We start from the raw sequence: 26,383 nt of genomic DNA on the forward strand, positions 1-26,383 counted from the left end.
CCATTGTTTAAAAATATTGTATACATTTAGCAAAATAAAGCTTCAGGGTATTCATTTTGAAGTGGCATTAACAGTGGATATTAATCATGGGTAAGGAGTGAACAGAGACCGGAATTAATGCCTTTAATCCTCGTCCAGATAATGAGGAAAGTTATTTTACCATAAGTGAATTGCCTTTCATAACAGCGTTTGGATTATAAAATAAATCAAATGAAAATTATCTCATTTCTTCCTTTTTCATTTGCTAAAGCCAAGCTAGTGGACTTGGGAGAAGAATAATTTGTAAAATTAGTTTACTGTAGAATACAATTTTGATACTTTTCTGCCAGTGTAGCATCTAGTACTTTTTCTTTTTTTTTAAGTTGGCTTCAGCTGTTCTGGAGGCTGTGGAAAACAATACTCTAAGCATTGAACCAGTGGGATTACAACCTATCCGGTTTGTGAAAGCTTCTGCAGTTGAATGCGGAGGACCAAAGTAGGTTTTTACATGCATGAATTGTGAAAGTGACTGAGTTTTTGAAATGTTATGGGTTGCAGTTATTTAGTTTTTCTGGTTTTAAATGTAGTTATATCTCCCTCAGATTTCTCTTAAGTGTCTGTGTAGCCCAAAGACGAATTCCTGAGACAGTGTGGAATACAGTATTTCAGCTTTAGCATTAAAGGAGAGCCTTTTTAATTATAGGTTGGTGCAAAAGTAATCGTGCTTGTTGCCATTGAAAGTAATGACACGATTACTTTTGCACCAACCCAATACAATAATATACATATATGGATCCAGGTAAACTAGAGATAGAATTCTGAGTTTTGTTTTTGTTTTTAACCTCATATTGTGACCTATTAGTGGATTGTGAAATCAGTTTAGTGGGTCATAAGCAGAATTTTTGTTTATTACATGTATATGTATAGCCATGTGTCCTGGGTTTCTGTATAAAATACTTCTGTCTGAGGGTGACTATCAAAAATAGTTTGGGAAGATACTGAGTTAGCGTCTTATCAATCATGAAAACAGTGTACCAAAAAGACTTGATGAGATTTCTTCTTTTATATTGTGTTTATAAAGGATTCTCACTTTAATAAATAATCAGTTTTGTCTTTCATATGTGAGTCTTACTTGAGAATTAGAAATCTTCAGAGATAAGACTCCCACATTTCATAGCAGGGCAGACTTTTTCCATCCAGTCCTATGAGGAGGAATGACTGAAACCAACAGTGCTTAAAACATCTGGCAACGGTGAAAGGTTTTGCCTAAAACCATGGCATAATTGTGTCTTGGCTTCTGTTTAAAAAATGACTTGGAAAGCTTTTGAGAAAGATGCTTATTAAGTACATAGAGCCAGATCAATATAGGGGACTAGAAAGCCTAAGAGAGCTCATAGAAAGTGTAACTGACTGCTGTCAGGGTTATTCTGAAGCCAGAAAAGGAAAAGACTGGTTGAGATGAACTAATAGGTCTGTGTTAAAGCTGTTGTAGGAACTGTGTGCTTGTTTCTATTCCCTGTTATGCACGTTACATTCTCAGCAAGATTACAGAATGTTGTTATTTAGGTGATCATTTGTTGGAGGGTTCCTAGTCATATATTTGTTCTGTGAGCCACACGTCCACCTCACTCCCTCAAGCCACACCTGTGTAACAGTGGCCTTTGAATTTTAGGGAAAAATTTACATTCTTAAATTCTACAAACACCCAAGTATTTTTATTCTGATCCTTCTACCCCAAATATGGAGAATTAAATTTAATCATAGCAGTTTTCATATGTTTAAGGTCTGTGTCGTGCCTCATTTTAAATATAGCATACAACTGGTTTTATTGTAGAATTTAAAATTTGTGCTTGCATTATATATCACACATATATGTGCAAATATCATCAAATGATAACAAATGGGGATATCAAATTAAAGTGCATTTAAAGTATCTTTAGTAAAATAATTATAGTTTAGATTTAGAGAACAGTTTACAAAGTTTAAGGATATTGTGCTTGTGGGAATGGGGCCAGAAACCAAGGTGATGCATATCATATGGAAAAAACTATGTGAAGTATGGCTCTGGCCGTGGCTCTTGTGAGCTACGGTGTGAAGATAATGACTAAATGAGTGGCACAGCACTGTAGGAATTTTGAGGAGACAAGATTATTCAAACTATAATTAGGTACTCTTCTTGAAAGGAGGGAGATTTGGTTTAGGTTTTTGAAGCATAAGAGTAATTTGGATAAAGAGCAGTATATACAATTGAAGACCTAGAAACAAGAAATCAAAGTGTGTTCAAAGGATGGTGAGTGTATGCAGAGGCAAGGGAAGATGTGACAGATTTTAAGAAAGAAAAGTTAGATTGGGGTGGGGTGATGGGTAAAGGAGAAAGGAGTTAGAGATGTCTGACTGGAAGACTGATTTGAAGTGATTGTGGAAATTAATAGAAAAGGCTTTGGTTTGTGGGAGAAGATTATAGGTCTAGATTTAAACATGCTGACATTGTCACATGAAAATGGCAAACAAGGATTTGAAATCTTGGGACTAGAGTTACAGAGATTTATTAATGTAGTGTAGCATGTTTGAAAAAAAAATGGAGTTGGAGGTCAAAGGTCTATTCGCATTGAATCCTGGCTTAACTAAAAATATATTAGGTGTGTCTAGTTTACAAAATGGCTTAGAAATGAGATCTTTTAAGAAACACTATACACCATGGAATACTATATAGCCATAAAAAAAGAACGAGATCATGTCCTTTGCAGGGACATGGCTGGAGCTGGAGGCCATTATCCTTAGCAAACTAATGTAGGAACAGAAAACCAAATGCCACGTGTTCTCACTTATAAGTCGGAGCTTTTGTGTTCCATGAGAACGCATGGACGCATCGGAGGGAACAACATACACTGCTGCCTATGGAAGGGTGGAGGATGGGAAGAGGGAAAAGATCGGGAAGAATAGTGGATACTAGGCTTAATACCTAGGTGATGAAATAATACATACAACAAACCCTCATGACCCATATTTACCTATTTAATAAACCTGCACACCCTGCATGTGTACTCTTGAATTTACAAGTTAAAAAAAGAAGCACTTATTATTTTAAAAGTTGATACTTAAGGCCACCTTACCAAATCCGTTTCAAAATTAGGCTGAATAGTAGACCAGCAGGCATATGTCTGTTTCCTGTTTCCAGAAGAATAGTGTATAAATTGGTTTTTAGCAACTTGATGGCACATTTTCCTCTTGTGCAAATTATACTTTTGGAAGTTCCACAGACTTTCAACACTCTGTGCTTTAAATTTCTAGATCTTCTATCCTCCCCAAACTAGTAGTTAGTGCTTTTATATATTGTTACAGATCATTAAAGGAATTTGCTAATAAAGAAACAAAGGAATATTTGAAAAAAGATAGGAATTGGTTAGTGATTTGAATTACCCCCTGCTGAAAAATTACCCTGTTTCAAATACACATTGTTGTGTGTTTTCTTAATATGAAGTCACATTTGTATTATATTTCTTGTAAGTATCGCTAAAATGTAATGTTATTTAATATATTTACTATGTAATTTGTACTGCCATATAAAATGCTATTGGCCTCTTACTTTACTTAGAGCTATGCTAATTTTGCATTGATGGGGAGTGATAGTTGTATTGAGCCAGGTTCCTAGCTTAGGAGGGTGACAGCTGGGCTGCTGCAAGTCTGGCCTGATAGACATGCCAGCCTTATCTCACGGAGCCATAGGGTAACAGATGGCTCATTACTCATTCAGCAGTCATTGAATGTGTGCTGTGTGCCAGGCACATGCCTGGTGCCAGGCATTTAAAGATGAATCAAAGTCCCTGCCCTCAAGAGGCTGATAGCCTAATCCCAGCCAGAAAGCCCTCATATAAAAGTTTAGCTTTTGTCATGCAAATAGAAAGGATGGTGTGAAATTTAGTGAACTTGTTATATGATTGTTAAGATTCAGTATTTTTATAAGGTAGCTTATTCCTTTGTACTTCTCCCTAGGTCCCACATTAAATGCAAATATAGCAACCAACCAACCAAATAAACAAATACCCCATCTGGAAACTATTACCCTGCAAGCTATCCGTAACATGCTTTGAGACTTGAACAGTCATCATAAGGATATTTTCAACTGAGAAGTTGAAATCCTGATGGAAAGCTGAGAGCCGTCCTGCAGCTGATTACTCATTTGTAAATTTGTTCCAGGATGGGACATATATGGAAAACACCTAGTTTCTGTTTCTAGAATCATGGTTAATATTATGGCATTAAACTTATACTATTAATAGAATGTAAGTCTCACAAGGGCATAGTCTTTGTCTGTTTCATCACTGTAGCCCAGCATCTAGAACTGTGCCTGGTACACAGTAGGTTCTCAAATATTTGTCATCTAACTGAATGAATAGGTAACTTGTACAGAAGGTAGGGACAAATGCTTTTAATTTCAAAAAACTGAAATTTATCATTATTTCACAGAAAATGTGCTCTCACTGGCCAGAGTAAGTCCTGTAAACACAGAATTAAATTAGGGGACTCAAGCAACTATTATTATATTTCTCCTTTTTGCAGATACAGGGTAAGTGACTTAACCATGAATTTTAATAAAGCTTGCTTTGATATGAGACATTTGACCATTCATGACATTTTCTCCATTTGGCCTAGATCACTTCTGTATGTAACTTTTTTACATACATTCGATACATTCAGCAGGGACTCGTGAAACAGCAGGATGGTGAGTGTTCTTGATTCAGTATAAATCTTTACATAAAAGTTCAGCAAAAAGTATAGGACGTAGTAGTAATGCTCATATCAGCTTTATTGTTGGTACATTTATGTTGAATCCCATATATAGTTCTAATAAAATTTGTGGAGAATTTGGGAACAAATGTCTTTTAGAAAAATACACTGTGTTTGATTATTTTATTTGCCTCATTTTACTCTTAATTTTGAATTTTAAGCAGGGTCAGTTTTAACTCCTAAGTGGTGTATAATAAACCAGATGATAAATGAGAAGAGAGTTCCAAGCTCATTGAATTGACTCTTTAAGAGATGAAAATGAGGGCGGCAAAGTGGTCAGATTTATTTTAATTGATGGAAACCATGATGGAGTTCACAATTAAGTTTTCCCTGTATTTTCTATTCTTTGCGTGTGAATTAATAAAGTTGTCATGAGGATAATTCTGAATGGAATAAAGATTGCCATATTCTAAATCAGCAGAAACATGCAGGTGATATATCCAGGAGAAGCAACCTCATGCAAGTGTGTTAATATTTTTAATACAATTTTATATGGCTTTATAGCTAAATATCTTAAATATCAGGCATAAAAACTAATATGGCCTGACATCTCCAAAGCAGTATCTCTTGAGCACAAATGATTGCATAAAAATGAAAATAGCAGATACTGGGCTAGAGACAAGTCTATGCCAGTTTGTATTTAAAGTTTTATGAAATTTCCCTGTTTATATTTTTTAGGCACTGAAAATATTATCTTGCTCAAACACTGGTAGAAGCCTACCATCTTTCAATCATGTAAACCAGTGAATCTTAATTCTATGGAGAAGTTAGTCATGCTGATAAAAACTTAGTTTAGCCTTTCTCAAGGTCTGGTATGTTGAAAAATGTCATATTTCTTTAAAATCCCATATAGTTGGATTTTAATGCCTAAAGCAATAGGAATAAAACCTGTTAACCTAATAACCTGATAACCTAATTAATGTTGAATTTCAAAAGACTTAATAACATACAAACAGTCTTTAAACTGTATAATACTTTTTTTGACTTTAATAAAACTGAAATATTTTTGAATACCTGTAGATGGATAATATAATTTAAGCCAGATAACAGAAAATTTATGTTAAATATAATTGCCAAGAATATAATATTTTTCTGTTTGTTTAAATGAGAAGCTTGTAGGACAGACAGAAAGATAATTTACTTTATGAAAATAGAAAGAAAGTGTTGCGAGTAATGAATGGTGAGGGTGATGATGAAAGTAGTATATCTTCTCTGGTTTCTGTCACTCTTCCACTTTATGATATTTAGTACACATCATTTACTATGTGTGTTTGTTGTAAACAGGTATTAGTCTTAAAATCTGTTTATTATATGTGCCTTGTGCCAACAAAAGATTTAGGGCAGCTAAATCTAAAGCAGAATTTCTTGACCTTGGTACTAGTGACATTTTGAGCTGGATAATTCTTTGTTGTGGGGGACTGTCTTGTGCATTTGTAGGATGTTTAATAGCATCCCTAGCTTTTACTCATTAGATACCTGTAGCACCCCCGAGAGGGGACAGTGAAAAATGTATCTATTCATTGCCAAATGTACCTTGGAGTGGCCAGGGATGAGAAGTGGTGGTAGTGGTAGTGGTGGAATCTTCCATGATTGAGAACCATTGATCTAAATGAATATAATCTGATCATATATCAAACGAAGACCTTTTATTGTCTGAAATAAGGAGCCAACATTTTTCCACTTATAGTGGGAACTTACAAAAGTATAGGTAATTGAATTTACAATTCATCTTCCACATGCATTTTTATTTCTAATTTGAGCCATATGCAAAACCTTTCTGTTATTACTCACAAACAGTGTTACTGAGTTTTCTGGATTGTCTTGTTTTCTTTTTTTCCCCTTCACCCTCTGTTAGTGTTAATGAAGAGTAAAATGGCCATGATATAACAAACTAGAGCAAGAAGATTCATAAGTTAGAGAATAACTCGAATAATTGAGCATTGAGTGTACTCCATGAAGGTGACAGCATTGACATTTACTCAGGATGCTGGATGTCTACCTTTCTAGGGCTAAAATGATCGTCTCTGATATATTTAACAAATAATTGTGACAAAACTGGTGACTTGCTTTATTGATAAAACTGGGATGGTCACAAGTCTGTGGAAAAGCTTATGTGAATTATTGAAAAAATGTAGGTACATCTTTAGGAAATACGCAGTTGATACAATTGACATTTCAGCTAACTTAAGTTTTCAGCGAAACATTAAAAATAATGAAGATGGTATTTTATGATTTAAATATCTCTCTTTTCTATTTGTATAGTTGATCAGATGTTTTGGGAAGTTATGCAGTTGAGAAAAGAGATGTCATTGGCAAAGCTGGGTTATTTCAAAGAGGAACTCTGATGTTCTGCGTGGGACCATGCCTGAACTCTCTGAATAACTGAAAAATGGCTGAATATTTTTATGGTTACTTGATATTTATTTCCAAGGAGTGGGCCTAAGACTTTTTTCCCCTTTTGCAAGTTGCTCTAAGAAGTACCATGATTTCTTTTAAACTGATCTATGCTGTGTTTGCTTATTCTTTAGTTGAATACAGTATGAAGGATTACAGGTGTACTAGTGAATGTAATTTATAGTTGCAAAAACAAAAACCCTGAAATAAATAAATGTTAGATTGAATGTGTGTACATTTTCTCTTCTAGCTCTGACATGGCATTTAGGGTTAGCAGAATGTATTAAATAGTAATTTTCAAACTACACAGTAGCTTCCTTCCTTGTGAGAGGCAAAGAAGACATCTGAGTGGACAGCACTCACTTTCCAAGGCCCCCACCTCTAGAATGGCTTTATTTTTGTCTGTTTTCTGTATTGGGTTTCAAAAAGATTATATTTGAAGAAATACTTCTGCTGCTACAAAGTTTGAAAGTTACTATTTTAATTATTCTGCTCTCTGTAATTGAAAGAATCCCTTTATTTTGGTGATTCATTAAAATATAATAGAAGGCAGTCAAATTGTATCCCAGAGATGTATTCCTGAGCGTCTTGATGTAGTGTATTCATGTTTTATATGTGTTAACCACTATATTGACGTTGGAGGGACATAGACGTAAATGAGTTTGATGTGTGTCAAAGGGGTTTAAAGGGGTGTAGGTTGAAAGAATGGTACATGTAAAGTATACACTGATCATAGAACCACTTGACCTCTGCATTCCAAATTGTAAAACTGACTCTACTGGAGAAATTATAACAAGAGGTTTGTGGTAGAAATATAATAAGTATAGAACAGCAAAAACAAAAAAACGAGAAACCACTTTAGTCTCTGTTTAGAGAAAGCTGCTGTTAATATTTTTGGAGAGTAGCCTTTCAGCTTTCAGATATTTTCTACTTACATATGCATATTTTTGAAACAAAAAGTAGGCTTTTTTTTTTTCTTTTTAAACCTAAACATTAAATACATTTTCCTTTGGGTAAACCTACACATCCTAACCCCTGTTTATAGAATTTTAACATAATTTAATTGTGTTTGGAGATGAGGTGGTTTTCAGTTTATTTTTCATATTATAATGCTTGACGAGTATCCTTATCTGTGCACTTTTGAACAGTTGAGTTCTTTCATGTGGATGCCTGGAGATAAAATTGTTGTGTCGATATATATATGTGTATTTATATGTGTATATATATGTATTTTTAAATGTTTGATCTGCGTTGCTAGATTGCCATCCAGAAAAGTTAATCAATGTGTATTCACAGCAGCAGTGTATAAGAGAGCTGGTTTTCTGAAGATAACATTTTTTTCAGTTCTGTTTAGAGGTTTGGTCAATCTTACCTGTAGATGACTTCGGCCACCAGGTTGGGTGGGAGCCCACAGACAAAAGGACATTGGAGTATGTTATGGTAAAAACCATCATTACCACGCCCAGCTCAAGAATGTGAAATTGAACATGAAAAAAACTTTGAACCTAGAATTTTATGTTCTAAAAATAGTTATTCTAATGTGAGGGCATTAATAAGAATATGTACCATCAAGGCTTCAGAAGATTTTCCTATACAAACTAAAACCGCTTTTGGAGAAAGTACCCAAATAAAAAGAGAAACAAATCCAGGAGATGCTGTGAGAGATTTGAAAGAAAGGTAATCAAATACTCAGAAAAAGTTTGTGGATGACTGAAAAAGGATAAATAAAAAGTAAGACTAAAGAAAATCATTATACCCATTAATAATAAATCTTTAGTAATCTATAAGGGGAAGAATGCTTTTCAACCTTATGCACTAGAAACATGCTCTTTAAAATTAATGCAACAGGATGATGACTTGTTGTAGAAAATATATGTGGAATTATAGATTAAAATGTAATTGAAATATATTTAGAAAATGTAAGTGATTATCTTCCTGATCCTACTCCTTTTAGGAAGAACTTCTTAAACTGGAAGCAGAAAGCAAAAACATAGAAGATAACTATAAAAGAAAATAAGTTACACTATATTATAAATTCTTAATTTAGAAATTGTGCATCCGTGGTTAGGCATTGTGTCTCATATCTGTAATCCCAGCACTTTGGGAGTCAGAGGCAGAAGGATTACTTGAGCCGCTTGAGCCCAGGAGTTCGAGACGGACCTGGGCAAAATAGGGAGACTCCGTTTCCACACACACACACAAAATAGGGAGACTCCGTTTCCACACACACACACACACAAAAAATAGACTCCGTTACACACACACACAAAATAGGGAGACTCCGTTACACACACACACACAAAAAATAGGGAGACTCCGTTACACACACACACAAAATACGGAGACTCCGTTACACACACACACACACACACACAAACACACACACACATTGTGTCCATCAACTTGGGAGGATGAGGTGGGAAGATTGCTTGAGCCCAGGAGTTCAAGTCCAACTTGGGCAACATAGGGAGACCTTGTCTCTCAAAAAAAATAAAGCCAAACTACAAACTGTGAAGTGATATCTGCAACATTTATAACCAGTAATAGCTTAGTATAAAGAATGTATAGAGAAATTCTACAAACCAACAAAAAAGGACAGTGTCACAGAAAAATAGGCAGAAGACTGAACCAGGCCTTCCACACAGAAGTGCATATTGGCCAATAAGCATATTAAGAGGATTTTCATCTCTCAATCAGGAAAATGTAAATCAAGATGACAATGACATGTTCAAATTCATTCGATTGGCAAAAATGAAACAAGTCAAGTTTTGGAGAGGGTTTTAGTTAATAGGATCACTCACATATTGCTGATGGGGGTGGGGTTATCAATTGGTATATCTACTGTGAAAAACCGTTAACTAGAAAAGTTGGGCCAGGCCCAGTGGCTCATGCCTCTTCTTTGGGAGGCTGAGGTAGGAGGATCACTTGAGCCCAAGAGTTCAAGATCAGCTTGGGCAACACAGGGAGACCACATCTGTATAAAACTTTTTTTAATTAGCTGGGCATGGTGGTGCATGCCTGTGGTCCTAGCTACTTGGGAAGCTGAGGTGGGAGGATTGCTTAAGCCCAGGAGGTTGAGGCTGCAGTGAATCATGATTGTGCCACTGCACTCTATCCTGGGTCACAGAGTAAGATCATATCTTAAAAAAAAAAAGTGTATACCTATGGGTCAGCTCTTTCACTTCTCAGTATATGCTTGAGAAATGCTTGCACAAAGTCCCCCACATGACACATGTAAGAATGTTCTGGAATAAATTAAAACGTCCATTTGTAGGAAGGTGTAATGTGTTCACAGAATGAATGACGATTACATGGCCGCAAAATGAATGAATACCAGCTACTTGCAGCACAATAACTCAGAACGAAAAAGCAATTCTGAGAAAACTATATATAACATACTTTTCTCATAAAAGTCGAGAACAACTAAAACTGAACAGCTGTTTAGGCATTGTCATACGTGACAAAACTTTTAAAAAGTAGTAATGAAGTTCAAGATAGTGTTACCTCTGGGTGTGGGAGAGGGAGAGGAGGAACAAATCTATGAGTAAGTCACTGGTAGTGTTTTAGTCCGTGGGTGAGGTCGTGGGTTTTGGGGTGGTTCATTTGTCATTAAAAGTAAGTACATGAGCTGGGTGTAGTGGTGGGTGCCTATAGTCCCAGCTACTTGGGAGTCTGAGATGGGAAGATCCCTTGAGGCCAGGAGTTCAAGGCTGTAGTGTGCTATGATTTCACCTGTGATAGCTACTATATTCCAACCTGGGCAACGTAGTGAGACCATGCCCATCTCTAAAAAAAAATTCAAAAATAAAATAAATGCATGACAAATGAATAAGAGAGTTATGCATGGAACATCGGTGATTAATTATGAATCAAGCATTATTATTAGCCCAGTTATATGTGCCTTCATTCCAAAACAAAAAAGGTAACAAGATTGTTGATGAATTGGATTTGAGAGAGAGGAAAGGAAAGAATTCAGGTCTGAATCTTAGGCTTTTGACTTGAGCTATTGGAGTTTATTGAGAAGGGGAAATACATGGTGGGGGGAAGTTTGGGTAGGTGCATAACAGAGACAGAAATTCAGTGTTTGACACATCAAGTGTGAGGTGCCCACTGAGCATCAAAGTGGATATGTTAAGTAGGTATTGGATATACAAGACTAAATTCAGTAAGGCCAGTCCAGGAGATAATCTGGGGAGTAGTTAGCCATGGGATCAGATGGGCGCTTTAGATACACTTTGGAGATGAAGTACAGCACTGAGCCCTGAGTTCCTATGGCGGAGAAGAAGCCTGCAAAGATGAAAGGAGGAGCTGTTAGGAAGAGCAAGGCAACAGAAACGGAAGAACCAGCATGCTGATTATGTTCAGGAGAGTGTTTCTACACTGAATTTAATTGCCAAGATTACCAATTCTAAAGAAGAGGAAGACTCTTGGACAAGTTTTTAGAAATTGGTTTGGAGCTGGGGTGAGAGCCTGGCCTAATGGAGACAGCTCTGGATTGGGAGTCACTCAGACCTACATTGTGGTCTAGGTTTGGCTCCCAAAAACGGAAGGTCAAGTAGGTCGCCACTCCTCTTTCTTCATGGTTTCTCTCAGCTTGAAGACAATTTACAGTCTTTGACTAAGCATCCACACTGGAAGAACAAGATTTGGTTTCTGAATATTGGGTCTTAGTCCTTAAAATAACTTGCAACCTGTTACCTCTTCACTTCCTCCCATCGCCACCACAAGAATTCTGTGTGTTTGTTTTGTGCATCCAGAGCCTAAAACAGGTCTGCTTTTGTTCATAGGCTTTTGTTTTCAAAGGTTTTTGTTGTTGCATTTTTCACTAGATAAAATGTTTTTCCTATAAGACACTGCTTAAGAGAGTCCAATGCTATATGAATTTGTATTTGTGTTTAACTTTAGTGCTTAACAAATCTGCCATGGCTGAATTCTCAGTTGCTTAAGCAAAATTCTGGGTCTTATTCTAGGTTCCTTTATTTGTCATTGTCACTCCTAATCTAGTTGTCAGCAAATTCCATCAGCTGTCTCCGAGACATCTTGAATCTGTCCACTTCCCTCCATGTCCACTGCTACCACTCTGTCCAAGCTATTACCATCTTTTACCTGAACTCCTGCACTAATGTCTGCTGTCCTTGCATCCACTCCTGCCCTCCTACAATCACTGACGGCAGCCACAGGGATCTTTATAAAATGAAAACCAGATAATGTCACTTTCCTGCTTAAAGCCCTTTTAGTGGCTTCCCATTGCATTTAGAAAAAAAAAAAAAAAAAAAAAGCAAACTGGCCGGGGGCAGTGGCTCATGCCTGTAATTGCAGCACTTTGGCCGAGGCGGGCGGATCCCCTGAGGTTGGGAGTTCGAGACCAGCGTGAGCAAAATGGATAAACCCTGTCTCTACTAAAAACACAAAATTAGCCAGGCGTGATGGCACTTGCCTGTAATCCCAGCTACTTGAGAGGCTAAGGCAAGAGAATCACTTGAACCCGGGAGGCAGAGGTTGTGGTGAGTAGAGATCACGCCATTGCACTCCACCTGGGCAACAAGAGTGAAACTCCGTCTCAAAAAAAAAAAAAAAGAAAAAAGAAAACCCAAACTCAATAGAGTCAAGTTTTCATAGTGGTAGTTGTTAACAGAGAAATAACAATGAAAGTCAGCTTTTAAAAACTTCATGAAAATTTGCAAAACTAAAAAAAAAAAAAAAAGTAGAAGAGGAGCAAACTTGCTAAAATATTAGAAGAATTGAAACCCTTCCTCAAGGCAGCTTCTCAAGGGAGCACAAGTTCACACACAGTTTACTTCTGGAGGAACGTCAGAGGTCATGAGGATTAGATTCTAGAGCTACAGGTCTCAGGGACAGTCTCAAGACGGATACAGGGATCCCATCACCACATCCCCAGACTTAACTGCAGCAGGTCAGCTTTTATCTGTTTGTCTATTGGAGCTCTCTAGGAAATGTCAATACCAAAGCAAACCGAAACCACAACTTAACTAGATTACTATTCAAGAGGATGATTCTCTACCGAATCTGCAAAATGGGGATATCAAGAGAGTTGGAAAATGTAAGGGACGTAAAGACCGTAATCAGGGAAATACGCATCATATTTGTTATTCACTGAGAGGGAGGAATTTCCACTTAAATCCCATTTCTGCCAGCTGGATTGTGCTGTTAGCGGAGTGCTCTGGACTCTGATTAATAGATTTTCTAGTCCTCCCAACAACTTCCTTCTCAATTCTCTTCACTTTCCGCAGATCTCCGCACCAAGGTTGCATCTTGTGGGCTCCATTGTGTTTTCATACAATGTGCTATTTGTCCTTGACAGTGTTTTGGTTTATTTTTCTGTTTGTCCATCTTGGTTTTAAACAACTGCCAGCATTTAAAAATGAGGAAATCTAAAATCTGCATATCAAGCTGCTCTTTTAAAATGTGCTGTTTTGACAACACTGAGCCCACATTCTTGAATGACAACACTTGGGTGAAGTTGAGTGACTCTACCTGTCAGGTGGCTACACCCTTGCTCAGGGTATGCACTCCCGGGTTTGCTCTATGGCCCACCACCCTGGATTGTCTCCTTAACACCAAGGTTAAGGGACGTACTTGACTCACTTATCTGGCTGGCCTTGGAAGTATTTCAGTTTGGAACCCCAATTCTGCCCTTAGCTTCTCAGGCCATTAAATGAAATCTCATGTCTAGTATGCTTCCTGTCACACCACTGTGCTGCTGAGAACATGAAGTCTGTGGGTGAATTGGTGGATGGGATCCAGAATCATTACTTGGCAGTGGATTATAGTGTGATGACTTATTTCCGGTGGCCTCCAGGAGACTTGGCTGGGAGCTTCTCTTGGAGTCTAGGGTTAGCCAGAGGCTACATGTTTTAGGCATCTTAATTCACATTTTACCTACAGGCATATAAATCCTTTAAAAAAACATTTGACTTCATCCTTGCTCCCTACATCCAGCCAGTAACCAGTGCTTTGTTCTATGTCACCTTACTTCAGGCTTTACTACAGCCTACGTGGATTTTGCAGTAGCTTCTCAAAATGCTTAAACTTTGGTTATTGCCCAAGCCAACACATTCAGCCACAGAGATCTCTCTAAGTTAAATGGGATTGTATCATGCCTCACACCCACCCAGATAGAAACTGGCAATAAATACACTTAGGATGAATATGCATGGAATCAAATTACATTCAGAATCTACCACTATAGGTAGTGAATACAACTGAGGATAGCAGAGGTTGGGAAGGGTAATGGGGGTTGCGGGATGGGAGGATAAAGAGGGGTTGGATAATGGGTGCAAAAATATATAGAAGGAATATGGTCCAGTGTTTGGTAGCACAACAGAGTAAATACAGTTAACAATAATTTATTATATATTTCACAATAAAGGAGTGGATTTGGAATCTTCCCAACACAAATGATAAATGTTTGAGGTGATGGGTACCCCAATTACCCTGATTTGATCATTACACATTGTATGTTTGTATCAAAATATATGTACCCCATAAATATGTACAACTATTATGTATCCATAAAAATTAGAAATAAACTACCACCATTCTTCTTCAGCCTGTTTTCCAAATCTCCTCTCGCACCATACTAGGCATACAATCTCTGTACCTGTGCTCTCTCTGTCTTCCCAGCCATTGCTCATGTTTTAAGAAACATACCTATTGTTTTATATATCCTGTACCACTGTAGGATGACTGTAGTTAACAATAATGTGTAGTTTCAAATAGCTGGAAGGAGGATGTTGAATGCTTCCAACATAAAGAAATGATAAATGTTTGAGATGATGGATATGCTAATTACCCTGATCTGATCACTACACGTTATATGTATGGAAGTATCATTGTGTACCCCATGAATATGGGCAATTATTATTTGTTAATTTAAAAAAATAAAATTAAAAAAAGAACACCTACCCACTGTTTAAGTGTATTCACATCCTAGCTCTTTGTGGCACCTTTCCAGATCCTCCCAGATTCAATTACTCTCCTTTCTCTGTTCTCTTGAGACATCTTCCCAGCTATCAGTCTGCCCTGAGTTACAGTCACTTGTGTTTTTCTCATGCCCTAGATTTCAGTTTATGGAGGGCAGGGACTATTATTTATTCATCTTTTTATTTCCTGCACCCAGCAGACAGCTTCACACAATTGTTGAAAATTCATTTCTTTAAACAACTTGATGATTTTACTTACAGATCTGAGGGCCAGTGTGACCGTCAAAAGAAGCTCCTAAACCTTTTCTTTTCTAAGCTAAACTTAGTTTGCTAATGTTTCAAGTAACAGTATATGTGTGTAAAATTTTAAAATATATATTTGGAATTATGTCACTAATTCTAATAATGAAACAATAGACAAATTTGGAAAATGGCTTATTCTACAAGGCAGTGAGCCTGGACTATAGAAAAAAGTCAAAATCATAAAGAGCACAAATCAAAATGACAAGGGGACTGTTCTATATTTTAAAAGACATAACCAAAGGCAGTGCATGGACATCCATTGGATCCTTAATCAGAAATCAAACACCATAAAAAATATTTTGGAGACTGGAAGAAATTATATATGAGATGATAATATTACATTTCTTTGGTATAATAATGATATTGTGATTGTGTGGGAAAATGTCCTTATTGTTGGGACACATACTGAGTTATTTAAGGGTACATAAATATGTACAACTATTATGTATCCATAAAAATTAGAAATAAACTACCACCATTCTTCTTCAGCCTGTTTTCGAATCTCCTCTTGCACCATACTAGGCATGCAAAAATTATATATGAGATGATAATATTACATTTCTTTGGTATAATAATGATAATTGTGATTGTGTGGGAAAATGTCCTTATTGTTGGGACACATACTGGGTTATTTAAGGGTGACGTGTCAAGATGTCACCAACTTATTTTCAAGTGGTTCGGCCAAAGGAAGGATATGGAGATATATATATCTCTCTCCATATCAATATCAAATCTGGTCTACCTTCTGTTTTTTTAAATATATATATAATTATATATATATAATAAATATTTATATATAAAAATATATATAAATATATTTTTTATTAAAATAAAAAATAAATATATAATTACATATATATTTTTATATAATTACATATATATTTATAGGTATATATAATTATATATATTTATTTATATATATATCACACATCCATATCCACACACGTATCCATATCCACTGCTACCAGAGTCAGTAATTGGTAAGTGTAGGTGAAGAGTATATAGATATTTTATGGTACTATTCTATTTTTTTTCCAAATAGAAAGTTGGGAAAAAGAGAAAAGGAAGGGGCTGAACGGATAATTTAATTTCCTAAGTGTATTTTCTTAGGCTATTATTAAATGAATCAAAGCTAAGCAGTGAAAACAAAACATTTATTTGGGTATGGTTTTATATTTAGGAGTGAATCCAGCTACTAGTGACTCAGCTATAAGAATTATTAAATTGGTAATGCAGTTTTTGTTGCTTGTTAGAGAGACTTCTCATACTTTATGGTTTATACTTTGGAAGCAAATAAGCTGTAGAGGAAATGGAGCAGGTATGTATTAAGGAATTTAAGTTTTTGCTGTAAGTTTGGAAATACTTAAGAAATTCTAACTTTTCATTAGCACAAGACTTTTAAAATTACCTATGATTATAGGTATCAAAAGTAATTATATTGATTTATCCCTTTTTTCTAGGTTAAAAAAATAAGTATTTTTTATTGGTGGTAGCTAAATGGATCTAGTTGATAAAGGTGGAGATATAAATATATTGGTGTAAAAGGACAAATAAGAGATAAGACTATGTATTTATTGCCCATTTATGTAATTACATGTGTCACTAAGGACAAAGGTCCTTAAAGACGAAAAGCAGAGTAGAAACAGTTCCCTATATTAAGAGAGATGAATTTGCTACCTCTTCCCTCTTCATGAATTTTTTAAAAAATGCATGGTTGCATATCCTTCCAGTTTTATAATCACATTTGAAAACTCAACCGTCTTTCTGGGCACAATTTGATGGCCGAAGATATGCTTCGCTCCAATAAAAAGAAAATGATTTTTCAAGAGCATTCGTAGGCTTCGAATCAAAAGGACAGTACTTACTTCCTGAGGTCTGATAACCATTGTTTTACGAGGAACTAGTACTAGGACCACAGCACCATGGATGTGGTAGGCGAAAATGAGGCCCTGCAGCAGTTCTTTGAAGGTAAGAGGCCAATTTCCACCATGAATTTGCTGCTTCTGAGAAATGCTCACTATCCCTGTTTCACCTTTTCTGTATTCCCTTAAACTTTGTTTTGAAAGAAATGCTATCATACTTAGGTAACTCTCCTAAGTATCGAAAGTGGGGGTTTATGTGCTGCATTGGAAGCAAAAAATCGATGGTATGGATAGAAATTTTAAGCAAAACAGGATTTCCATCTTATAGTTTGGTTGTTAGAATCAAGGAGTCAGCATATTTATGTTATTATTACTTGTCCCTGTCCTGTGCTAGATTTTATTTTTTCCCATACCCTATGTTTAAAAAAAAAACTACATAGCCATGCTTTGATTCTATGTGAAGGGAAACGTGACTATCGTTTTTACATGGTAAGGTATTTTGCATGAGGGAGTATGAGAAGAAGTGAGAGAAGACCTGTTCATTTACAGAATCTAGGGATCAGTCAGCAGCACAAGTGCTTTTGGTATTTCTTGTGCTTTGTAAAGTGCCTGACAAATAATATATATTTAAAAGTTGAATGGAATGGACTGAATAGTAAACAGTGCTGAACACTAAAGAGTGACGAGGCATACCAAAGAAATAGTGAGATTCTGTGTCACTATTGGGAGGAATCAACACCATGGGGTAGTTTCTGTGACTTGGATTTTTCCAGAAATGGCAAGAAGGAATATAACACCAAGAGAATTATCACGTTATCTCAGTCCTACCATCCATCCCATTGAGTGTTCTGTCTCTGACAGTGGCCAAGTTGGTATTGTCTACCTGAGTCATGGTTGGCACATGGTAGGTACACTAATGTTGCCAGATTGTTATTGCCTGATTTTACATCATATGTACTTTTCATTTGAGCAGTAGGTAGCAAGCTTCAATCTACCATTGCATCTATTTTAGAGAAACCAGCAATTTATTGTATACATGCAAAAATCTACTCCATTTCCTTCTAGAGCTAGGGAAGACCTGAATATCAAATCTGGTCTACCTTCTGTTTTTTGAAAGAGGTTTTATTTCTATGGGATGCCTATACTGTCCTTGTTTATACTATTTTTGGAGGTTTCTATGGATATAGTTTCTACAAGTCCCCTCTGCAGCTTGTTGCAATTATCTGATCATTATTATAAAAGTATTTTTCTTAGTCCAAACCAAACTCTGTGGCTCCAGTTGAAGCCTTTTTGATGGGGAAGTCCATTCTCTATCGAAAGAGAATAAAATGGTCAGTGTTTTTCTTACATTATCATTGAATAGTTGGAAAAGGTGGTAGACGTCACAAATTAAAATGAAGGCACTAGCTTAAGTGATTCCCATCCCCCTGAAAATCACACAGCTAATTGTCAATTTTTTCTTATCTCTACTATTCAGCAAATATTGAGCACCTACTCTGAGTCAAGTTCGACAACCACTTCCTCTAAATAGTAGCTTGTAGGGCTTTGGATACCTTCTCTTACATTTTAATAATTTCCTTTCTCTTCACCCTTTTCAAATCTTTTTTTTTTTTTTTTTTTTTTTTTTTTTTTTTTGAGACAGAGTCTGGCTCTGTCGCCCAGGCTGGAGTGCAATGGCCGGATCTCAGCTCACTGCAAGCTCCGCCTCCCGGGTTTTCGCCGTTCTCCTGCCTCAGCCTCTGGAGTAGCTGGGACTACAGGCGTCCGCCACCTCGCCCGGCTAGTTTTTTGTATTTTTTAGTAGAGACGGGGTTTCACCGTGTTAGCCAGGATGGTCTTGATCTCCTGACCTCGTGATCCGCCCGTCTCGGCCTCCCAAAGTGCTGGGATTACAGGCTTGAGCCACCGCGCCCGGCCCCTTTTCAAATCTTTAAAATGAAGACAGCTGAACTGAAGCTGATATTCTTGATCTGCAGTCTAGTGCTCTCCCTCTGAGCTATACCCTCTCCTTGAATCTGATAATCTCATGAGAAGAGCCAGTTGTTTCATGTCATGCTACTAATGATATGTTACTGTTTCTAATCAAATAAAATTCAAGGTTTGAAAATCAAGAAAAAAATTTGACAATTTGTTACCCACCTGAAAGCTATTTTCTCCATTTCCTCAGGCTCTTCATTCTAAGAAACTAAGCCCTAAATAATGTACTTTTTCCCTTATAGACATGTTTGTATTAAAACTTATCTCGGATTAAATGGCCTTGACTGTCAAAGCTCATGATGATCTTAGTTTTTATTTTAAACTTCCAAACGTGACTAAATCTTCATGGTGTCTCAGGAAAGTGACAAGGGTGGTGGTTCTGGGTAGCTGAGAATTCCGGTTCTAATTCAAATCCCCGTCTGCCACTGATGCAATAGGTAGGCTTGTGAGCTAAAGCAGAAGAGGTGCCATCAGGCACTCTAGAGATTGCAACATCCTCTGGAAACTCGGACATTGAGTTTCATTGTAATTCTCTTTTACATGTAATTACATGTAATTCACTATGTTTATGAGATGTTTGGCTTTTTCAGCAAAACGGTTCCACTTCAAGAAAAAGGTTGTCAGAAGACAGGTGCATTGTTTTATTTATAATAACTAAAAATTGGTTACAACCTAAGTTTCTAATAGTGGTGGATTTATTAATTATGGTTCTAACATATAATGGAATATTTTGTAGCTATTAAAAATGATGACAAGGAAAAATGTTTATGATCTTAAGGAAAAAAGTGAATTACAATGTGGAATATATAAACCCAATTAGATATATATAGATAACTTTCTATAACAAGTTTATTAAAACTGGGTTGCAAACAGTTTATTTCCATTCATGCACACACAAATACATAGAAAAAACTGGATGAATATACTTGAAGCATTAACAGTAACTGCCTCAGAGTGATAGGATTATGAAGATTTTTATTTTCTTTATACTTTATTATCCAAGTGCTTTATAATTTGAATATATAATGTTATAATCAGGGAAGAGTTTATCTTAAAGGAGAATAGGTTTAATTCAGCAAAATGCTTCTGTTTAAGATCCATGTGTCAAGAAAAATTGTAAAAGATTTCGACATGGATTAAAAGGATTACTGGGTGTCTTCCATAGAAAATTATGCCTAAATCACATCATTCTGGGCTATGGGATTCTATGGTGTTTGTGCCTTTTGGTGTAGTAGAGCTATTTTAAAACTCTGTAAATTGCAGGTAACTGATATCGATGCAAATGATTTTTATGTATAGATATGCAAATGAAATATGTTCTTAGGGAGATCGATAGTTTCAGTAAAAGCCATTTTTGCATTTATTTATAAATTCATTCTATATAGTATATGTGTGTATCTGATGTTTGAATTCTCCTTTGAAACAGTTGTAACATCTTCCTGGTCCTTTCATTAATTAAGTAGTTAAATACAATCTCTAACATGCATTCATATTATATTTCTATGAGAGTCGTGGTTATATCTTTAGAAATCTATATGCTTTAACGTTTGCAAAGTTTTAAGTTAACTTGAAACTTTAACGTTTGCAAAGTTTTAAGTTAACTTGAAAACATTGTCAATTTCACTTCAAGTTTGAACCAGATTAATAACATCTGTTGAGCATTTACCACGTGCCAAGCACTGTGCTATTTACTTTACATCATATCATTTTATTCTTACAACAATCTTCTGGATAAAAAGGAATTAAAAAATAAAGTACAGTAAATCCCATTCCTCACTTTACTTCACTTATCTTTGATAGGTCTAATCTCAGACTCTTAATTTGTACTATCTTGATATCAGAGGACTCATTTGTTTCCAAGCTCTTAAAAATAGTTTATTAAAAATGATTTGAAAACAGTATTGTTGATTATATTTAATCTCTAAAGAACACATTTTTGAGAATCTGTTTATCCTCTTCATCCTGAAGTAGGTGCTCAGATGCTTTGTTGGCTTAGCATTGAAAGCAAAGAGGAGATTCTGGCCCAGATTGAGCAGAGTGGGAAAAAGTATGCTGTGGGAAAAACCACATACTAAGAGTAGATCACAAGTAAAAGCTCAAGAAGGAAACTGGCAGAAACTCCAGCTCACTTGTTGAGGTTTGTGGGAGTAGCTGCTAGAACCTGTGGAAGGACAGTAACCACCAGGCAGTTCTTGAGATCTACGAGGAAGAATAGGCTGTTCAGGAAGCTGCCATCAAAAAAGCTTTGAATATTTTCTACCCATCTCTCTGCTTAAGATTTAAATTCTCCAGGTAGCTATTATCAAAAGAGGGCAGTGGGGATGCAGGGAAGGCAGAAACATCTGCTGTCCATAGGCTGTATAGGAATACCATGGAAGTGCCCCATGTTCAGGAAAATGGGGGAAATGCTGAAGGCTTTGGAGCAGACAAGCAGTGACTGAAGTGCTCAACCCAGATGGGATTAATCTAGAAGGGCTTCAGGGAGGTTAAGCAGAATTGCCGTGTAGAGGAGAGCCGTTGCTTGGAAAAAGTGCCTATATGATATTGGCATTTCGTAGGCACTGATATTTATGGAGTGAATGAATGAAAGAACAGTGCAAAAGACTAGTCCATTCAACAAGCAGATATTGAATTCTGACTAGAGCTGGGGCACCTAGGAAGTTCAACTGTATGAAGAGGGAAAACTTGCCCAGTAGCAGAATGGTCCAGTGAATAGAACAAACAGAGGGAGTCGAGACAAAGTGTTGCCAGTTGATAGAATGCCTCAGATTCCATTATTAGCAGAGATAAAATGATCAATGTCTTATGTGGTTTCTGTATATTATTTCTCCAAAATGTGAAAACAACTTTGATTGGCTGGTTTCTGAATTTCTGACAGAAGAATCAGAAGCTCAGAAAGCCGAATGCAGTGTAGAGGACAGAAGCTGCCCAGTGCTGGCACTGGGCAAGTCTGTCTTATGGGTAAAGAGTATCTCTGGCCTTAGGCCAGTCTCTCAATTCTCTGTCTTTGGGGCCACCACTTTCCCACTCTCTTAGACAACCAGTTTCCTATGTCCTATTCCTTCTGTCCTAATAAAACCTAAGCTTGCACAGAGAGGCAAATGGCAAATGATCTAACACCACCTTACACCTCTGTAGAGTCTTGTAGTCAAAGTGCTTTCATAGAACATTGAAGCTGTCTTGATCAAAAGCAGCAGAAAGATTACCTCCTCCAGGGGCAGGTCTGGTTAATCTCTAACGGTGGAATTTTAGGTATTATGTTGTACCCAGCATCTCTGAAATTATCCCACATAGTTATATATAGATACCTATATAGATAATATCTCTATATAGATATATATAGATAATATCTCTATATAGATATATATAGATAATATCTCTGTATAGATATATATAGATAATATCTCTATATAGATATATATAGATAAAATATATAGAGATATATCTATACAGATATATATGGATATCTATATATGTGGGATAATTTCAGAGATGCGGGAGTTCATTCTTTACCTGTGCAGGCAGCCTCTGATTCTGTGTGGAAACAGCATGGGCTTCCCAGGAGACTGGGAACAAGAATATGCCAAGGACGGCCGGGCGCGGTGGCTCACGTCTGTAATCCCAGCACTTTGGGAGGCCGAGGCGGGCGGATCACAAGGTCAGGAGATCGAGACCACGGTGAAACCCCGTCTCTACTAAAAATACAAAAAATTAGCCGGGCGCGGTGGCGGGCGCCTGTAGTCCCAGCTACTCGAGAGGCTGAGGCAGGAGAATGGCGTGAACCGGGAGGGCGGAGCTTGCAGTGAGCTGAAATAGCGCCACTGCACTCCAGCCTGGGTGACAGAGCAAGACTCCGTCTCAAAAAAAAAAAGAATATGCCAAGCACAGGAAGAACCAGCCAGGTCATGCAAGGAATTTAGGATTATCTGAACATTTCTATGAAATTATCTGAACATTTCTAAGAAATACCTTTCTTCTTTCATGTGGGGATCTCCAAAATGAAGGTGATTTAATTAGAATTTGAAGTGTGCTGTAAGGAGATTAGAGCTGACCTTTTGTCACCTGCCCATGCTACCTTTGAGACCTGTCAGATTTATCACCATCTTTGGGGAGTCCTGGAACAAAATCACCCAAACAAACCCATCTGAGTGGAGGATCCCTCACCTTCTTTGGTGTTACTGATATTGTCATCTTTCAACTTTGAAGTTAGAACCTGGTTTCTGGAAGACTCCACAATGTCTTGGAAGCTAAACATTCAATACATGGACAATTGTGGATAATATAGGTAACCTAAAAGAAGAAGATAATTATTAGTAGTAATTTTACTATTTAGTGCTAACTATGTTCAGTTTGGTGTCTATCTTGTGTGCTTTTTAAAACAAAAATGGGATTATATAATTTGTGCTTTTTAGTAAACATGCAGTAAGCATCTCTTAATGTTAGTTATTCATCATCAACAGAGGTCAGTAAATTAGGGACCACAGGCCAAATCTGGCCTGCCGCCTGTTTTTGCAAATAAAGTTTTACTGGAACATGCTCTTTTACATATTGCCTGTGGCCTGCTTTGATGCTGTGATGGACAAGGTGAATGATTGCTACAGAGATCAAACACTATCTGACTCTTTACAGAAAAAGTCGACCAACCCCTGATCTACAACCTAATTAATAATCATAATAACTGTTTTCAGGCACTTACTATGTGCTGAGTGTAGAATCATCCTTAGGAATATAGGTTCTGAGTTAGTCGTCCTGGCTGTGAATCCTAGCTCTACCATTGACTACCTCTGGGACTAGGGATAGGTTCATAAGGCTCTGCAGGCTTTAATTTCCTTGCTTGTAAAATGGGGATAGCCCTATCATCTCAAAACGTGGTTGTGAAGCACTCTGGCACAGAGAGACAATAATTTTTAGTTACTATTATTCTCATTGTTTCTTAATTATTATTTTCTCCATTTAGCGTCAAGGCAGCCCTAGGGGATTTCTATCCTTGTATGAGAAACATGAGGCTGACAGAGGTTAGGTAACTTGCTTGAGGGTTATCCAGATAGTAAGTGGCTGCAAGGTCATTTATTCCTTACCTTGTTTATTCAGTCATTGTCAAAGTCAAAATAAAAATGTAGAGATGAATCTCTAAATTTAATGTTTTATTTGGGAAGAATTAATTGCAATTTGGAGCATACAGGCAGACTAGGTGGTCTTTGGTATGCCTGAAGAACAAAGAGGAGACTGGAGGTTTTATAGAAAGGAGAAATGTTATGTATTGTTCTTTGAGAGAATTGATTTGCACTATGAAAGTTTAGGGAGCTGGCAAGTTTTGGTTGGTAAGTGACAGCAGTGGATAAAACTAGTTTTAAGAGTTGTAGCAGGTTGTTTCAGCAACGATTATATATAAAACTGGTCTAAGGTTATATAGCAAGCAGTTTCAGCATCCAGGCTTGTAGAGAATTACATTTTTTGAGCAGTGTTATATGCCCTGAGTGCTTTTTCCCCCTGGCCTCATGACTCTGTTTTAGTTGGCTGTGACAAGAATGACCTAATTTGTATGATCAACTTTCACACAATCAAAAAATACTTGACTGTCTCTCATGAGCCTGCTGCTCTCCTAAGAACCAGGGACTCTGTGATGAATAAGCAGAGTCCTTGCCTTATAGTGGCTTCTTCTCTAGCCAAAGGAGAAGACAATAGGAGACAAATAAAACAATGATTTCAAAACATCATTAATTATGAAGAAAATAAAACCAGATGGTGGTGCAGAGAGTCTGATGAAGACAGAGTTACTTGAGCTAAGACAATCAGGAATGGTTTCTGAGGGGTGACATTCAAGCTGAGACCTGAAGAACGACCAGAAGCAAGTCATGCATCTGTTTGGGAGAAGAACATTTTAGGTAAAAAGAGCAACTGTGCAGTCACTGAGCTTGAGGTGGTTGGGAGAGGGGTAGGAAAGGACCAGTGAGGTGGAAGCACTTGAAGTATGAGTGACAATGGGGAGGGTGGTAGAAAATGACATGAGAGTTTGGTTTTTATTCTCAATGTGGAGAGTTTTAAGCAGGAGAACAGGCAGGGGCAGATGGATGGGATGTGGCGGTGAGGAAGACAGAGGAATCTGTTTAGGATGATGCCTAGGTGTTGGTGTCAACAATTCGTGGATGGTAGTACAATGTACTTAGATGTGGAAGACTGAAGAACAGGCATGTGTGTCTGTGTGTGTGTGTGTGTGTGTGTGTGTGTAATTAAGAATTCATTTGAGACATTTTACATTTGAGATCTTTTTTAGACAACCAAGTGGAAGCGATGAGGCAGTTGGATTATTGAATTTGAAATCCAAGGAAAGATTAGAGCTGCTGATGTCAATTAGAGAGTCATCAGCTTGTAAGTAGTATTTAAAGCCCCTGAGACTAAGTGAGATCACCAAGAAGAGTACAGATAGAGAAAAGGGTCCCAGATCACATTTTGGGATTCAAGTGAGAGTAGCAAAGGAATGTTTAGTGAGGTAGGAGGGAAACCAGGAGAGTGTGGTTGTTAAACTAGGAAATAAAGTGTTTCAAGAAGAATATGGTCAAACATTTCAAATGTTTCTGAAATACAAGACAATTGCCTATAGAATCTGGGAAAAAGAGGGTTGTGTGTGACCTTGAAAAGAGGTTTCCATGCAGTGGAGAAGGATGTCTAGTTGGTGGGTTGAAGAGAGCAGCCTGTGATAAATAAGAAAACCACTATCATTTAATGAAGGAAAACCACTGCCATTGAATGAATGCTTTACTTTATGTTAGACATTGTACTAAGACTTTAGCTATATTAATTCTTAATTTGCACAACACAATGAATGATAATGTTGTCAGTATTTTAGAGATGAGGAAACAGATTCAGAGAAGTTCTGTACCTTGTCCAAGGTAACACAGCTATTATGTATGTGAAGTGCTTAGATTTGGACAGAAGTCTGTCTGCTCTGAAGGCTTGTGTCCCTATCCACTGTGCACATTGTCTTCTAAACAGGTCACAGGGAACATCTATAGAGATAGTTGTAGAACTCATGTCTCCTGTTAAGATAATCAGGGCTGGCTGGCTTGCTTTCTCTCTCTTTCTCTTCCTTCCTTCCTTCCTTCCTTCCTTCCTTCCTTCCTTCCTTCCTTCCTTCCT

At 37.0% G+C, this 26,383-nt stretch overlaps 2 protein-coding genes across 11 annotated transcripts in view; both read left to right on the forward strand.

The window, feature by feature from the left end:
• RAB3IP (RAB3A interacting protein) overlaps positions 1–9,070 on the forward strand; it is a 64,302-nt gene extending 55,232 nt beyond the window's left edge. For 5 of the 10 annotated variants that reach the window (XM_009181197.4, XM_003906764.5, XM_009181198.4 and 2 more), the window contains 4 exons: positions 363–475; positions 4,447–4,546; positions 4,633–4,702; positions 7,030–9,070. In XM_009181197.4, the coding sequence (XP_009179461.1) occupies positions 363–475; positions 4,447–4,546; positions 4,633–4,702; positions 7,030–7,112 (366 nt within the window). In that variant the 3' untranslated portion in view covers positions 7,113–9,070. Of the gene's footprint in view, positions 1–362; positions 476–4,446; positions 4,547–4,632; positions 4,703–5,445; positions 5,580–7,029 lie in introns of all 10 variants that reach the window. The other 5 variants (XM_031650620.1, XM_031650619.1, XR_002515699.2 and 2 more) reach the window with 4 other exon arrangements.
• An 8,259-nt stretch (positions 9,071–17,329) lies between these two features.
• MYRFL (myelin regulatory factor like) overlaps positions 17,330–26,383 on the forward strand; it is a 115,974-nt gene continuing 106,920 nt past the window's right edge. Inside the window, exons 1-2 of the mRNA XM_021923357.2 lie at positions 17,330–17,375; positions 22,125–22,207. Coding sequence (XP_021779049.1) covers positions 17,330–17,375; positions 22,125–22,207 — 129 coding nt within the window. The remainder of the gene's footprint in view (positions 17,376–22,124; positions 22,208–26,383) is intronic.

Source organism: Papio anubis, chromosome 9, assembly GCF_008728515.1.
Source record: "Papio anubis isolate 15944 chromosome 9, Panubis1.0, whole genome shotgun sequence".
Classification (NCBI taxonomy): Eukaryota; Metazoa; Chordata; class Mammalia; order Primates; family Cercopithecidae; genus Papio; species Papio anubis.